Source organism: Leptinotarsa decemlineata, unplaced genomic scaffold (assembly GCF_025532065.1).
Source record: "Leptinotarsa decemlineata unplaced genomic scaffold, Ldec_3_MD MMD2_tig00000882_RagTag_RagTag, whole genome shotgun sequence".
NCBI lineage: Eukaryota > Metazoa > Arthropoda > Insecta > Coleoptera > Chrysomelidae > Leptinotarsa > Leptinotarsa decemlineata.
The window spans coordinates 5,630,161-5,647,654 of record NW_027412556.1 but is presented as its reverse complement, the minus strand read 5'-3'; the positions used below and the strand labels follow the sequence as shown (position 1 = coordinate 5,647,654).

The 17,494-nt window shown below is 32.6% G+C and overlaps 3 protein-coding genes across 4 annotated transcripts; 2 read left to right on the top strand and 1 right to left on the bottom strand.

Moving 5' to 3' along the window:
* Positions 1–672: 672 nt before the first annotated feature.
* On the top strand, positions 673–3,459 carry Dus3 (Dihydrouridine synthase 3). The gene is made up of 4 exons (XM_023169810.2): positions 673–806; positions 954–1,524; positions 1,767–2,321; positions 2,654–3,459. Exons 1-4 carry the CDS (start codon positions 772–774, stop codon positions 3,260–3,262), a joined length of 1,770 nt encoding a protein of 589 aa, XP_023025578.1. The 5' UTR covers positions 673–771; the 3' UTR covers positions 3,263–3,459.
* Positions 3,460–3,973: 514 nt separating this feature from the next.
* Positions 3,974–4,707, bottom strand: LOC111513596 (transmembrane protein 242). The gene is made up of 3 exons (XM_023169821.2): positions 4,522–4,707; positions 4,231–4,469; positions 3,974–4,172 (listed from the first exon to the last, which is right to left on the bottom strand). Exons 1-3 carry the CDS (start codon positions 4,589–4,591, stop codon positions 4,035–4,037), a joined length of 447 nt encoding a protein of 148 aa, XP_023025589.1. The 5' UTR covers positions 4,592–4,707; the 3' UTR covers positions 3,974–4,034.
* A 1,043-nt stretch (positions 4,708–5,750) lies between these two features.
* Positions 5,751–17,234, top strand: app (Palmitoyltransferase app). 2 transcript variants are annotated; one of them, XM_023169832.2, is made up of 10 exons: positions 5,751–5,994; positions 7,057–7,234; positions 7,290–7,450; positions 9,238–9,422; positions 9,477–9,588; positions 9,646–9,800; positions 13,149–13,270; positions 13,368–13,464; positions 13,554–13,626; positions 16,475–17,234. In XM_023169832.2, exons 2-10 carry the CDS (start codon positions 7,080–7,082, stop codon positions 16,981–16,983), a joined length of 1,569 nt encoding a protein of 522 aa, XP_023025600.2. In that variant the 5' UTR covers positions 5,751–5,994; positions 7,057–7,079; the 3' UTR covers positions 16,984–17,234. The 2 variants fall into 2 exon arrangements, with proteins under 2 accessions (XP_023025600.2, XP_023025606.2); XM_023169838.2 differs by lacking the exon at positions 5,751–5,994 and adding an exon at positions 6,173–6,190.
* Positions 17,235–17,494: the final 260 nt, after the last annotated feature.

Here is a 17,494-nt window from a genome sequence, read left to right as displayed (position 1 = left end):
TTCGACAGAAAACTTTCCAACCTCCACCCTTCAAGTATGAAAAAATTTCTCATAAAATTAAACCTTGCAAGTCGTGTCTCCTAGATACCTATAAATCTTGAGCAGATTTGAACGAGTAATTGTCAAAAAGTATAAGTCACTTTTGTAGTTTTGAAAAAACCACAAGAAACTTTCTCACTCAAATATTTTTTGTGATTGGAGGTTATATTTTACATACACAGATGAGTAGAATCGTATGAGTTTTTAATGAAATAAGTGAAGATAAACAACATTATACTACATATCCATAGACCTGTGTCAAAAAATAATATATTTTATAACTCTGTGATCAGTGAGAAAATTTATCGGATGAAGTTAAATAAATTTCAAGTTTTACATCATCGGAAAACACGCCAAAAATGCATTCAGTTGGTAGGTACCCACCAATAATAATTTCAGTACTTATCAGAAAACTGTCCACCTCGGTCAACATATTTGTCATAATCTACATTCTCATCTTTCGTCAACGGAAAAAGTTGGAATATTTCGATGAATCTTTCCAGTCCATTGAAATTTTCCATTCGCAGTACCTGATCAGTCACAAAACGTTCGTTCGACGAAACTGTGGGAATCCTCCCCAATACCAAAGTTGATTTATATAAAACTTGCCTGAATAACTATGAAAGTTGAAGCCATTGAAATTGAAAATAAGAAGAATGATTATGGATGTGTTGTTTTGATGAATTTAGGTTAGGTTCTAACCTTAATTCAGACACTTCCTAAATTATAAAAATGACTTCAATTGGAATATGTAAAATAAAAAGCGAGTAAGTGGGATATGTTTGTAATCCAGTATGAGTTCTTATCATTAAAAGTTTTCCTGTAACGTATACGAACTATCACTTCGAAAACAATGTTACACTTAATCATGGCCTGTATATATAATCTTCAAGTAGATTTGTATATTATTTCAGATACATTATTGCAGAACAAAAGAAAGAACTCAATCTTGATCTCGTATCTGATAAAGACAAAGAAAAGTTATTCATTCACAAAGATCAACATGATGACGAAGAACCTGCACCCAAAAAGCAAAAGCTTTCCAAGAAGGAAAAGAAAAAACTAAAGGGTCAAAATAAATCTCGAGGACCAACATTTCGGATTGAGAGATCTCAAGAATTATGTAGTTCCCTAATAAGTACTTTGGACGGCGAAACTCCCAAGTGTGAAAGAAAGAATTGTGATTTCTTACATGATGCCAGTAAATATCTGGAACTTAAACCGAAGGACATAGGTGAACATTGTTACAATTACCAAATCTCAGGTAAATGTAGTAGAGGTTTGGCTTGCAGGTTTGGCAGTGAACATATTTCATCGGAAGGAAGAAATGAAGTTGATGAAGAAAAATATGCACAGTTCACATCTTCGGGACCTCCAACAAAAAATCATTTGGAATATAACATTCAGACAGCCCTTAGAAAAAGAACTTATAATTTTGATTTATCAGAAGCCCTAGTGAAATACAATGACCTGAGGAAGAAAGGGGTGAGACTTTCATTTATTAAGTAACATATATAAAGTTTTCAAAAGCCATTTTTGAATGATGTTCGGAGAATGTGGATTTCCATATCAAGTATATTAAATAAAAATGTTTCATTGTTAGATCCAAAATGGATAAATTAATGGTGTAATTCGTCAATTATTCAATACTAACTTCTGCATGTAAATTTTACCCAAAAGCTAAAGTGGACAACTACAGTATTTTCATTTAAATAAACCTTTTTTAGTTCAAAACTGAGAAACATGAAACCAACTGTGAGGAAATTAAGGTACTCAGTGGTACAGTTACAGATGAAGATATCATTACTTTGCGAAAAAGAGAGAAACTACAAATAAACTGGAATGATAAACTATTTTTGAGTCCACTAACCACAGTCGGTAATCTTCCGTTCAGACGTATATGTAAAGAATTTGGAGTTGACGTCACTTGTGGTGAGATGGCAATGTGTTCAGCTTTGTTGCAGGGTGCTCCTCAAGAATGGGCACTGGTGAAACGTCATAAGAGTGAAGATATATTTGGAGTACAACTTTGTGCAAACAATCCTCATCTGCTCACGAAATGTGGACAGTTATTGACAAATGAAACGGAAATAGATTTCATTGATTTGAATCTAGGTTGTCCTATAGAGTTAGTGTACAAACAAGGCGGAGGATGCGGGTTACTTCGAAGACCCAAAGTATTAGAATCCTGCGTACAAAATTTGAGTGATATTTTGCCTATACCACTGACTATAAAAATGAGAATGGGGGTTTATAATAATGAGAATGTGGCACATATTTTGGTAAGTATTGTATTGAATGCATGAAAAGAAACCATTGCCAAGATTTCTATTTCTTTTTTTTCAATTTATTTATCCTTTTACACTAGATAAAATTAACATTGGAAAACCAATTTTAAAAAGTCGTCTCAACTTTGTTCTCTAGTATAAACATTATATGCTTTTTGGGAAAATAAATTGTTGCTATATTGATTCATACTGAAATGACTTGAGAGGAAAACTATAAATGGCAGTTACATAGTTTTACAGTTAGGCCGACAATATTTAACTTGGGAGTATTTGCTAGCTCTCAGAATGTTGGAATAAAATATCAAATTTGACGTGGACATTTTTAGGCACCAAAAATGAGGGACTGTGGAGCAAGCCTCATCACAATTCATGGTAGATCAAGAGAACAGCGCTACACAAAATCTGCCAATTGGGAATATATCAAAACTGTAGCAGAAGTAGCAGCACCTATTCCTGTATTAGGCAATGGAGACATTCTGACTTATCAGGATTATATGAAAGCAAAAGAGACTGTACCACAGTTAGCTGGAGTTATGATAGGGAGAGGAGCCCTAATCAAACCATGGATATTCAAAGAGATTAAAGAACAGAAGCTCTGGGACATATCTAGTTCAGAGAGGTTTGATATTTTGAAAAAATATACGAACTACGGACTGGAACATTGGGGTTCAGACAACAAAGGAGTGGAGAATACAAGAAGATTTATGTTGGAGTGGTTATCATTCTTATATAGATATGTTCCAGTTGGTTTGTTGGAGTGTCCACCTCAAAAAATAAATGAAAGGCCACCGTTTTATAAAGGAAGGGATGAACTGGAAACTCTTATGGCATCTCCATCTGCTTCGGATTGGATAAAAATTAGTGAAATGCTTTTAGGCCCTGTACCAGAAAATTTTCATTTCTTGCCAAAACATAAAGCAAACTCCTACGATTGAACAATGATGTTCAGAATTATTTCAAGGAATTTTATTTTCACTGTTAACCCTCTTTGAAATAATATAATTTCGAAATAAGGTTTTAAAATCCCCGACTTGGATTTACAATTAAGTTAGATTTTTTGAAATATACTGAAGTGATTTATTTCAATAATTATATAAGTTGGACTATTGAATATAATAAATGTTAAAAGTTTTGGATTTTTTTTAAGATACCACCAGTTAAACTAAAACTATTAATGACACTGATAATTTATATTTAGATTCAAAAACAAGAAAACTTAATATTATTGGAAAATTCTCTGGCTTCCTACTTTCTGATGTTGACATGAAAAATGAACAAATAAAATCAACATTATTTTTCACATAATACTGCAAAAAAATTGTCTAGAAAATTTCAACTAGAATCCTTGAAAAAGTTGATATCCAGTAAACTTGTCCCTCATAGTAGAGGATATCAAACCCAGTCAGTCTATTTACTGCACCGACTCTTGGATACAAGGTAGTTTTTGATATCAGCTTTCTAATGGTATTGGTAAAATTAGGATTCTTTGTCGTTTTAGGTGCATCTTTTTCAAAGTATGGTCAAAATAAGTTGCTCTTCATGCCACAATCAAAATAATTTTTTTTTCAACTAATGCCCTCCATGGTTTTGGGACTGAATGCTTTTGCTTGTAATTTCTTCAGGTATTTTCATGTATCAAAGTTAACTACCAGGCATGAGTCTTATATTTACATTTAATTCAACAAAAAAAAACAAGGGGAAAATAAATTAATCCTTATTTCCTTTCTGATGCTGCAAATAATCTAAGAGATCTGTCAAGCCACTGAATTCGGTTCTGCCAATAGGAGGATTGTTTTTTGGAATTCTTGGTAACACCGATCCAACTTTATACCTGAATTCTTCCATCTAAAAGAAACGCCATTATTCGCAAAGGAAATACTTAAAGAATTTCTATAACACACACATTTTGAGCTCCTGATATTTTCCAAATGCTATAAAATAATATGCCACAGCCCACAAAAGCATAAAGTGTTCCCCATCCTAAAGCTCGTAATGCTAGACTTGCTCCGCTTTCTGGTAATTCTCTTGTAGGCACCATTCCCTTTCCAAAATATTTTGGATCTTGTTTCTTGGCAGAAGCAATAGTTGTTCCAAATCCTATAGCTGCTGATATTCCAGACACACCCGCCAAGAAAACTGCAGCTGAAAAACATCCACAAATACAACTAAGTCGGCTGCGTGATTTTCAAAATACCTTTGGCTTTGAATTTTTTGTCATTTTCCTGAGATTCATCTGAAACATCGTTTATTTTTCCATTCTCCATTAAATTAACAACAGTAGTTATTTTTACCTTCAGAAAGTAAGGTTAGGTTTATTTATTTACATCACACTCTTCGACATAACTTTAACCTAATTATAGGTTATGTCGGTAATCACACTCAACTATTTTCTTTATACATGGCTGTCCAAGACAAAGAAACGGACAACGCTCCGTTAAATTAGAGTTAGAGCTGTCAACTGTCAAATTATACGACGTAAATAGTAAGCGAAGAAAAAGGGGCCTTATTTCTAACCAGCAACTTGATTCAGCGATTTCTGTCTACCACTTTCAGCAATAAATAGGCTTTTGAACCGCTGGAAACCACTAAACCCAGCGTTTATCCCTATAGCGAAAGTGATGAAACAATTAAAAAAAGGATTGAAGTTTATCGAAGCTGTCGATATCAACAAAAAAATTCCTGAAATGTGTCAGAAAATATTCAATTTGTCAGAGATACAATGATAAAAAATTAAATGCGAACCTTGTAAAATTGCTTGATGTCAGAGTGAGAGGTATTACCTTTTAACGTGTGATTCCTAACACGAATTGGACGATAAGAAGTGAAAATCGATCGTCCAGCCTTGCGGTTTGAACCACCTGTTCACACAGTGGTCGATTGAATAGATCAAACCACCCTTATCAACCCACCAGGCTACCATCCCACCAGATTTCAATGAACCATTATTTTTTAGATCTGAACAAAAGTTGTTAATATATATGCCCACTTGCAAGAAAGTCAGTTCTATTAGTCTCGAAATAGATTTCAATCCGTTTTAGCATTACCCCGTTTTATGAAATGGGAAGATCTCCAGTCATTTACTTCGACAACGGAAAATACTTTTTAGGAACCATAACGAAAACAAGGATAGTCTTCTTCAACATATGAAGATTTGTATCGTGTCCCCGTGAAGCTGTAATAAATTCACGATTTTTTGGGAGCTTGGTCATTAGTCGACCATGTAACGTTGCAGAAACATCCCAACTCCAACCAGATGAGTTTCCACACATTTCAAACAAAAAATATTTAAAATTAGTCGAATTAAAATTTTCTCCCCATCTGACCCAGGGAGCCAAGTTCAAACTGCTGAGAGACCCTCTTCGGATCTTAGACAACTTCAATTTGACAGTGACAGTGATGAGGATGACTAATGACAGATGCCAAAAGTGTCAAAAAAAAGTATAGGATAGATAATAAATTGAGAATTGAGATACATTTATAGTGAATGTAACAATTATTTTTGGGAATTTTTTCCTTGTGAACCTTGTAACGTAGTGATACTTTTATATGTTCGATCTATTGAAATGTGTTTTCAGTTCAGTACTAGAATGAAAACATCTGTGTGTGTCAAATACGAGGAATATACATAAAATATGAGTTGAATTAGTGATAAACTTTTATTTAGTTTGTAAGTTTATTTCAGAATAAAAGTATGATTCGATTTCTCTCATCGAACTTCAGTTGACTTGTCAAATGTGGGGAAAAGAAAAAAAAACTATGCTTCTAATAAAAACTTTGGAAGTTGACCTTAAACAACTATCATTTAAATAAACAAAGCATTTCAAAAGTTTCTCAGTTAATTTTGCATGCCTTCGATAACTCGGGTTTGTTTGCAATGGAGTATATAGATATTTCATTTCAAATGTTATTTAATGACGGCACTGTCTTCAATGAAAGAGTCAAACCTAATGGTTGATGAGGAAAAAAAATTCACTTTTGATTGACTTGGAAATCCTTCATTGTCAGTTGGCTCTATGGGTGGATTCTCACGCCAGTCATCAGTTGCAAGATTCAAGTCATAATAATTATTGTTTTGTTTATTATTACTAATAACTTATGATTTGTGCACTTTGATATTATGAGGAAGTATGTATAATACAATATCTATACTTGTTTATGAATATTAACAGTGAATAAAAGTAACACTGGAATATTACTGCTGAAAATTAATTATCCTGTTCGAGACTTATCAAGACTTGCGCCTCAAGACTGGTGCACGAATCTATTCTAAGCATTATTATATAACATTTAAAAATTTGCGTTCATTTGAGAAAATACTTCAAGTCAGAAACATAACTTCGGAGCAAGGGGACAATGTTTTGGGAAAAAAAGGTTTTGTTTTGGCTTTCTACTTCTCCATCTTAATACAAAAAAAATGTGGGAAAAAATTAATCTCTCGTAAAAATATACCCCTTTCAGTTTTGGAAATATTCATTAGATATCTTATGCCCATTAAATTGAACACCAACTTTGTTACTATAAAATAAATGTTTATGTATATATATATAGAAAAAAGTTATTATTTACTTTCACTATATCCAGAAATATCTTCAAATGTTGTTGATGGTTTTGCCATACCTTCCTGGGAAAATTATGTCTTACATAACTCGGTGAAGTTAGATATAAAAAGACAAAGATTTTTTATATGTGTGTGATATGCTTGTGTAATATATGAATTTGTACATTTCAGGTAAGTTAACTAATAAATCAGATATGGCTAGAGAGCGACCAACGAGAAAATGGGAAATTTTTCAAGGAAGGAATAGGTTTTATTGTAACGGTAGACTAATGACGGCGCCTAACTCTGGAGTATTTCTGTTAACAGTATTTTTGATAACTTTAACCAGCATGCTGTTTTTTATATTTGAGTAAGTATATAAAATAGATGTCAACCCTACCAGTTACTCATCTTAACAATTTTAGCTGTAAATATCTGGCTGAAAATGTAACTATAGCAATTCCAATAATTGGTGCAATGCTATTTATATTCACAATGTCTTCCTTATTACGTACAAGTCTGACCGATCCTGGTATTATACCTAGGGCTAGTTCAGAAGAAGCCGCATATGTTGAAAAGCAAATTGGTATGTTTCAATTTTTTATTGACTTTCTTAGATTAGATATTACTAATGGTGTTTCGAAGATAAGTGTTATCAAATTCAGATAAATAAATATAAATTCAACACGGTATCTTTACAATACATCAAAGTCTCATTTGAATGCAAATATACTTCGATTTCTATGAATCTTCAAAAATTAAAGGGCCTACTTCCAAAACTCAGTTATAATTTATATTTTCATTAATTTTATGGGATCACCCCCTTTTACAAAAATCTGAATTGACAATATACGAGGTGTCTTCAGAAAAATGAGTTGAATTCTCACTTTCCTCAAAAAAAAAATTTATTTATTCGCCAATTTCTAATTTATCCTCTTTTTGGTATGTTCTTGAGCTCTCTCGACAATTCGGTTTTTATCTCCTTAATCGTCGCAAAACGCCGTCCAGTCATGGGTCTCTTCAATCTTGGGAATAGGAAAAAGTCGCAGGGGGCAAATCTGGTGAATACGGTGGCTGGTGCATGATTACGGTGTTGTTTTTGGCAAAAAAATTACGTTCGAATATAAAAGGTTTTGACGTTTTACTATTGCAATTAAGTGATAACAAACTCCTCTTTTGTTTGACTACAAACAAACTGTGTTTATTTGTTATGATCCTCATTCCAGAATTACTATTTACTTCGTTTTTATGCTCCTTGATTCCTGTCCAACTGCTGCTTTTTATTCCATCTCATTCGAAGGAATTTTTTTTAGTAGGGTAGGGTTTAACATGAAATCAAAAATTATTTGTTGGAATACGTGTCAAAATTGTTAATATCGCCAGTGTTATTTTTGGCATTTCTTTGGTGCGAGTAATTCTGGTTATTCCATTGATTCCGATTGGAGACAAAAAAATACGACTAATAATAAATGAATGATTAGACATTATATTTTTTTTCGCTTAACCCAAACCTTCGGTAACCTATATGGTTATATTGTCATTATAAAAAGTAAAGAGACAAGATCTTGCCTACTGGACTATCCAAGTACCTTGCCTCAAAAATATTCCAAACGGAGGATATTCACAACAGATTACTGAGGAATATAGGTGATAGATTTTCTACTCTAGTTATAATCCCTCTTCATTTTTCGAGGCATCTTTATCTTACTTAGTACCGTATCTGCTTAATGATGTTCCTTAAGAGTATCGTAATTCATCTGCTCCTACTCTGAAGAAAAATCGCAAAGAGGCTATCCTAAATGGACAGCTGAAATCAGTATATTTTCGAAAATTTTAATCCTGTCAGTTTGTTTTTATTATGTTTTTAACCTGTGTTTTGAGCCTAATTGATATCATTTTAAATGACCTTTGTCCTTTCGTGTGTAATTTTATATTTTATGACACAATAAATACTTTCTATTATTATTTATTATAACATTATAGACTAGAACAGGGAGAAGATGTGTATAGTCTATACGAAGTCAAACGAAACATCTAAATAGAAGACTCATGTACTGGGTCTGATAAATTTACTAGTTAATATCATATAGAACCTCCCACATAAAAATAATGGTTAGATCCCGTGAATTACACCACGCCGCCCATGCCATACATAGAAACTGCCGACGTTCGGTAACTATTTAGTTTTTATGCCATTCGAATTGTATACTATAACTTTCAGATTGTAAAATGGTCGAATATATGGCTCCTGAAGAAATTTTCAAAAAAACTTCATATATTCTTTTGAAAAAGATGGTTTTTATCATAATTGTTCAACTGAATGAGTTTGTGTCTAATCCATAGTAAGTACATTTACAAAATTTTCATTTCCAGAAGTCACTAATTCAGCAAATAGTCCTACATATAGGCCCCCTCCTCGTACGAAAGAAGTACTTGTGAAAGGTCAAACAATCAAGCTGAAATATTGTTTCACATGCAAAATATTCAGGCCGCCGAGAGCATCACACTGTAGCTTATGTGATAACTGTGTTGATAGGTTTGACCATCACTGCCCATGGGTACACTTTTAAATGGACATTGTGTTTCGATTATGATAACAATTTTTTTTGTAGGTGGGAAATTGTGTTGGTCGAAGAAATTACAGATTTTTTTATATGTTTATTGTGTCGCTGGCATTTTTAGCGGTCTTTATATTCGCCTGTGCTGTAGCTCATCTTATTTTGAGTAAGAAGTCGTTACAAAAAAAATTCACGTGTACTAATAATTTTTTTGGTGTTCCAGTGACAAAAGAGGACCACCCTTTCTTGGATGCAGTGAAAGAGTCTCCACCGAGTGTAGTGGTGGCCATCATTTGTTTTTTCAGTGTTTGGAGTATTTTGGGTTTGGCTGGATTTCATACCTACCTCACTACCAGTAATCAAACTACTAATGAGGATGTAAATAACTTTTTTTTTTCTTTTCATTGCACACACTTTTAGTTGTTTACATATTTTACCGAACTGAGCCTTTAACCCGTATTTCATTTATTTTTCGAAGTATAAGTACAAAGTCATCATTATCTTCATTATCTTAAGAATATAATTCTTATTGACAAAGCTTCTAAATGTAATGAATGCTGTACATTCTCTATACCAATGAACTACAAATGGACAACAACTTAAACACTATACAATTTGCTGATGACACAACCGTTATCCTTGAAGAACGAAATGGAGATGACTTGGAAAGAAATGTGTTCGATGCTTTAAGTACCCTGGAAGCTTGGTTTGCACAAAATCACCTAAAGCTGAACCCTAATAAAACACAGGCAATCAAATTCTCACAGTCAGCTGAAAATGATTATACTTTTTCGGATGGTAAATCAACAATAACAACTAGTAAAAGTTCAAAATTCCTGGGAATTGAGCTAGATTTTAGACTGGATTGGAAATCTCATCTGGATACTTTGTCAGAAAATGTTGCAAGGCATTGCTATGCCCTAAGAGTCATCACTAAAACAATAAATGTTCAAGCGTCAATGTCTGTCTATTATGCACAAGTCCACTCAAGACTTAAATACGGCTTAATTTTTTGGGGTGCATCTGTGAACGTTAAAAAAATTTTTTCACTTCAAAAACGTTGCCTAAGAATTATTTATAAATCCAAACAAACTGATAGCTGTAAACCTTTATTCATAGAAAAGAAAGTACTGACCCTATACAGTCAGTATATTCTTGACAGCATAATGTTTATTAAAAGCAATTCAAAGCTTTTTAACGACTTTGATAAAGCACACATCTACCCAACAAGAAATAAAGCAGATTTGGTTACTAATATTCCTAATTTTACTTATATTCAGAAAAATATACCGTATACTCTAATAAAAATCTATAACAAACTTCCAAATGCACTAAGAAGCCTCTCTAAAACAACACTCAAAAATAAACTTAAAAACTTTCTTCTAAATAGAGCATACTACTCAACTGATGAATATTTTAAAGATACCATCCCTTCAGATTTTACCTGCTAAAATGTCTCACATTTAATTGATTTCAATTTTTAAATGTTTTTAACTGTATATTTATTACACTGACATGTTCTACGCTCATCTGGGCATTTTACTTCATTGTAATTGAACAAATAATAAATAAAAATAAAAAATAATAGTACATTAATCGTAACTGCTCAAAATGAGCAGGTGGTCATGATAATTGAATAAAATAAAATTAAAGTTATGCAAACCAATATGGATTGTCGGATCTTGAAAGTGGATGAACTTATAAATGTATTTATACAGTCATGCTACTATAACATAGTTTTACAACAATACAGTAAAATAGATATATAAACAGTTTTCCCTAATTTATTCTATATCAATTGGTTATGAACACAAAATATAACAGAGTTGTCAGATGATCAAAATATTAACATAATATATATACATATATCCACCATAAAATAGTTTAATAAAATGTTTCGATTTTTGAAACAGGCAGTTAAAAAGTACATACATATATATATCTGTATATATGTGTGTGTGTATATATATATATATATATATATATATATATATATATATATATATATATATATATATATATATAAAATCTAGAAAGGTTAATGCAGTCAAGCTGCTGGAAAATAATTCCATGAAAATCAAAAAATAAATAGATAAGTACTCTTTGATCATTCCCATATTGATTTCAATTTAAGAGCCACCGGTATACAGCTGTTTCAGCCTATTGGGCATCGTCAGTACCGGGCAGGCGGTCCTCGATTGCGTTTACGCAGCTATTTTTATCAAGTACTTTCTTGGTTTTTTCTCATTTTGTCTTCAATCGAGGACCGCCTGCCCGGTACTGACGATGCCCAATAGGCTGAAAAAGCTGTATACCGGTGGCTCTTAAATTGAAATCAATATGGGAATGATCAAAGAGTACTTATCTATTTATTTTTTGATTTTCATGGAATTATTTTCCAGCAGCTTGACTGCATTATTATTATTATTATTATCACTCATGCATACACACCTATACTTCACACTAGTTAGTGTGGGACATGGATACGACATATTTTGTACTGCTATCACAGCTATTCAAATTTTTTTTTGAAAATCTCGCTCAAATCATAAAAGAATCTTGTGATTAAAAATGTATTTACAGCCCTTCTGAATTTCGGAGTGCTATGAATATTTTCAATTTGCTTCGGTAGATAGTTGAACATTTTTGTACCATTGTGAATAATTGAATTTTGGTATAGGGTGGTTCTGGGGATTAATAAAGGTATATATTGGCTGTTTGCGCTAGTAATGTGCAGTGTCACATTTTAATAAATGTAGTTTATGCTTATGAACTTAACTAGTTCATTCTAACATGAAGATTGATGTTAGCGTGAGTATCTTACATGAAGTTTGATGGTTAACATGGCATATGTATCTACACGCTCTCTTTTGTAGATTGAAGATCATTGCTATCCCATATCTAATGTCATTAGCATTACACCACTTTTTCATTCCAGCTAGATCTATAGAGGTCATTTGGCTAAGAGTATTTTTATCTTTAGTGTGCCATTCAATAGTTGCATCACCTGCAAATAGAGTAAATATACTGCTAATATTCAAGTTAGTGAGATCATTTACATACAATAAATATGTATTATAAAATATAATGTATTTACAGAATAATTAATTAAGTATCTACCAATGAATTTTATGAAACGACCCAAAGTCATATAAGTAATTCTCACAAAAGGGTTAGTTTGTTTGAAGCAGTAGCCATATCATTTCGTTTCAATTACTTCATCATCTTTTGGAAAAAAATCTTTAGCTTTTACTTCTCCATCTGTATACAAAAAATTTAATTCTGTAACAAATAATTTTCGTATAATTCAATGTTCACATGGAAGTAGTTATTTCGAAAATATCATGTTATTCAAGTTTCATGTGAAGGTAGTTGTTTCAAGAGGACTTTTTGTTCCAGTTTGTATCTGAAAGTAACTTCTACGCATGATTCACAACTCTTTGTGAAGAGTTTATTTGAAACTTTATTGCTTTCTTACTTCTTTTGGAAGTTCACACACAATTTTTTGTATGAAGATGAAAAAGTGAAAGCCAAAAAAATTATCTCTCTTAAAATTTATCATCTCATTTTAGATGCATGTGCAGAAATCCATTGACAGTACCAAAGTTTATATTGTTTGTCTCTGAAGATACATAAATTTTCCTTTTATACCAACAAATAAATATCGGCATCACTCGTCATACTTATTTGTTATTGTTCATTAGAATAATGATTTTCTATTTTCAGATAAAAGGCTCCTTTACCAGTAAAAGAGGTCAAGAAAATTTCAATCCATATTCGCAGGGAAATGTGTGTTTGAATTGTTTTCATATACTGTGTGGTCCCATAACACCATCTCTCATCGATAGGTAATGTGAATGAATAATAAAAATAATAGAGAAAATTGAACCTGAAGATATACAAAGAAAACATACACAAATGGTTCATCAAACATTTACTTTACAGGCGAGGACTAGTAACAGAAAACTATCGCTCAGAACTTGATCGACCTATTACGAATGAACCAACTTTACCTTTGAAAAGTTATGGAATTCATTCTCAAGTAAGTGACGAGTGTGTTTTGAAAATTAAAAAATACTTAGCATCACTTCCTTTTCAATAAACGAGAAAAAACATTAATTTTTTTTTCAGAATGGGCCCCAACAAATAACCGCAAACACAACCGAAATCCCTGGAATTTATCGTCAAACCACAGAAACTACCGGTATGTACAGTCCCTTCAAAAAGCACTTTCAACATGCCAATCAAATTATTCCGTCCAAAAGTTGTTCAGCCCAGAAAGTAATATCTCCTCGAGCATCATTACTTAGGCACAATAATAATAAAAAGCAATCGGCGAATGATCCTCCTCTGGAGTACTTCAAAAGCAGTCACTCGCTTCCCCAACTGAAGCATATAACTGATGAAGACGAGGCTACAAAGTGTCAAACTCGGCACAGCCGTAATCCACCACCTCTCCCTCCTTTAGATTTTCCAACGAGGCCTTATACTCCTCCAGAAAAACGTTACAATTTGAACTTTGGCCTAGTTAAACGACCACCTTTAACGCAGGTCTTGAGACCCAAAAGCAACTGCGTTTATGAAAATGTGCATGCACTAGATGATTATTGTATAGATAAAAAAAGCGATCGACAATTGACTTCCAACTTTATGGTCAGCAATTTTCCAACGCCGGAGTTTAGCCGGATGTATATACAGAATAATTTTAAATGAATTTCTAAGTGTACTCAAGTGGGATTTGAAAGTAATAAATATCAAGTGCCTAAATTGAAACTATTAGTTGATAATTCACTGTTGAAATGAAGCTTTACACCAGAGAGGTGACGAGTCTTTAGGAAGGAGAGAAGTTCAGCAACTATGAAAATATCTTCCAGATTTTCTAAAAAATGAGTTAGGAACTTTTAGGTTACTTAATTTTTGAATGTTAACTCGTGTGGGTTGTGAACTCATTAGGTTATACCTATCAAATCGATCCCAAGTTGTTAGCATGAGTTTACAAAATCATTATATATCTAGTAGAATCATAATTAGGCGGGGTGTACCTCAAGGCTCGATCCTGGGACCAATACTCTTCCTTCTATATGTAAACACCTTACCCAAAGTCTTGAATCTAGAAAATGCATACCAGTTCGCAGATGACACATCAGTCATTGTAACAGGAACTCAACCAAAGCTTCAACCATGTCAAATAGTATGGTCAGATGATCAGAGACAAATATGTCTAAACTAAATATCACCAAAATAAGTCTATTCTAATATTTGATCACACTAAATTCTTAGGTTTTCACTTGGCAAACCCATATGAACTCATTAAATAACAGATTAAGGTCTATTTGTGATGTAATACGATACTTGAGAGATCAAGTCTGTTTATTACTATGCCCATGTGCAGCCATTGATTTCATATGGTATTATATTTTGGGGTTCTTGTAAGCAGTTCTTTTGTAAACTCGACAATTTGACGTGCTCTGTCTGCTTTGTAAAAAATATTCCAACGGAGAAATAGTGGTCACTCACTCTATGCCTTGAACTAGTTTCAGATTACTCATAAAAATTCAATAAGAACAACATTTTCGGTGCTAGTGTATATTTTGAATGCGATCAACAATTTGTGAAGGAGTTGTCAACCTTCTGAAATCTAACTTTGTGCAAAACAGGAAAGAAAGAAAATAGCTAACTCATAAAGATCGCAAGTTTCCAAAAAGAAGGCATCTGCTTTTTTTTTAATTTGTTCAGCTATTAATATGAGTTTGTCTTGAATGAGTTTCTATTTTATTTGTTTGAATTGAGTAAGTACTTCTTCCGTTGTATAAGACCAAATACAAATTAGTTTTACGAATTTTGCATCATTATTTTCTTGTTCTTGCATTCCGTATGTTGGTGGAGGCTTTCTGATACGGTTGTGGCTGGTAAGTTTGCAATTTATGCATGTCCTAAATAGGTTTTATTTCATTATTTTTGCTGTTGCTTTGTCTTATTAATGGTTTAGTTTTTAATCTTTTCTCATTTTATGAATGGAAAGCTTTGATATTACTAGAAAAAGGAAAAATATTTATGTACAGATTCTATTGATAATAATTTTCAATGTATGATTTGTATTTTTGTATTGCCTTCCTTGTATATGCATATTGTTTTTTGACTGAATTTTCATCATTGAAGTTTTTGTTTTCCAAGTATGAAATCTTGTTGTTCTAACTTGGAATAAGATAAATATTTGATCACTGTACTGAATTCAGCTGGATTTTTTCTGTCTTATTTGCTAGCAAACAATTCATACACATAAAATAACCAATATATATTCATCGACTGAGATCTATTGCTTACTTGTTTCGTAACCTAGTGATATTAACATTTTTCACCTACTAAAACTGTATCTATCTGTGTACCTGTCATATTTGTTATTGGAAATTACATTATGATCTGTAAATGTGAAGTGGAAAATGTAAGGGAGGATTCTGTAAGAATCTTCCGATGGTGTACATAAATATAACAGTTGGGCTAAAAAGTTCCTAGGCTAACATAGAAAACAAAGGTTTTTTTAATATAATCGGATTTTATTATTAATTTATGATTGCCTTCAAGGACGATACAACGATTATAGCGATCATACAGTTTCTTGATACCATTTTTATAATACGATTTGTTTTTAGCCTCAAAAGGCCTCAGTTTCGACGATTAACTCTTCATCGACGCTAAATTTTTTTCCAACGAGCATTCTCTTAAGGTCTCACGACAGGAAAAAGTCGATGGGGGCCTGATCTGGAGAATACGGTGGATGCGGAAGCAATTCGAAGCCCATTTCATGCAAGTTTGCCATCGTTTTCAATGATTTGAGACACGGTGCATTGACTTGATGAAACGGCACTTTTTTTTCCTCCAAATGGGGCCGTGAATAGCTGTGAAATTTGTTCCTGTGTCTTTTGAAGGCTAGGGTTAACTAAAAATTATGGATTTAATACTAGTAGCGTCACCTGTATGTTAGCCTACGAACTTTTAAGCCCATTTAGTAATTACTAGATAGCTACAGATTACAATTTGATTTTTTATTTCAGAAAGCAATGCTGGCAGCGTAACTCATTTAGTGAGCAGCGAACAGCCATTAGCTATTGCTCCAGCACTACAACTGCAAGGGTCTCAAGATGACTCGCAACAGTATAAGTCACAACCCAGCCTCACCAATTCACCTGTATACAACAACATCACTTCTTCGAATCAGATACCGTTGAGTAAATCACAAAGTTTTGAGGACAATATAAATTCCCCCCGCAATAAAAATACTGGGCTAAAAGAGACAGCTGTGAATGTAGAAGACCTCCACCTAGACACTGTAATTCTGAGAGAGAACCACTTAATAGCCATCAATGAAAAGACTCGGTTTCATGACATGAAACTGGATAACGATTTGACCATACAAGAAAAAGAAAATAGTTTGTTCAGTGCGAGTAGACTTCGTCTTTTACAAGACACAACTATGATAGAAAGTGCTCTAGATCTAGACTCTCTGGACGGTTCTAGTTTAGGGACAAATAGTCAAAACGGATTAATGAGAGTTGAAGTGTGAATTCAAAACCAAATGTCGATTCTTCGGAGTACATTAAGTTTAAAGTCCATAGTATATATTTTTTATTGTGTTTTGAAATTAAAATATATTTATTTTTGTAACTAATGTTAAGTAATTATTTTGTTTGTATGTTTTGAAATTTATTCTGTACATACTTATGACTGTTAAAAAAAATGAAAATGCTTCATTCACATTCTGCTGTTATATATTGCTCCAAAATTATTGAAATATATTATTATTTATATTGGTAATACTAGTTGTATTTCTAAATAAACACTCGATTATAATAATTTATTCAATTCATGCTGTAGGAGAAGCTTCCTTCTATCAAATTTGAAGAAAGTGGAACTGCAATTATTCGAAAATTTCCTGGTGTCTTTAGACAGCTGACCAGAATTCACAATGTGAACTATGAATTTATAACTATAACTTATAACTGTAAATTCACAGCTATAATTGTAAATTTACAGATGTAAATATATACTAAATTATTATGTAAATATATACTAGA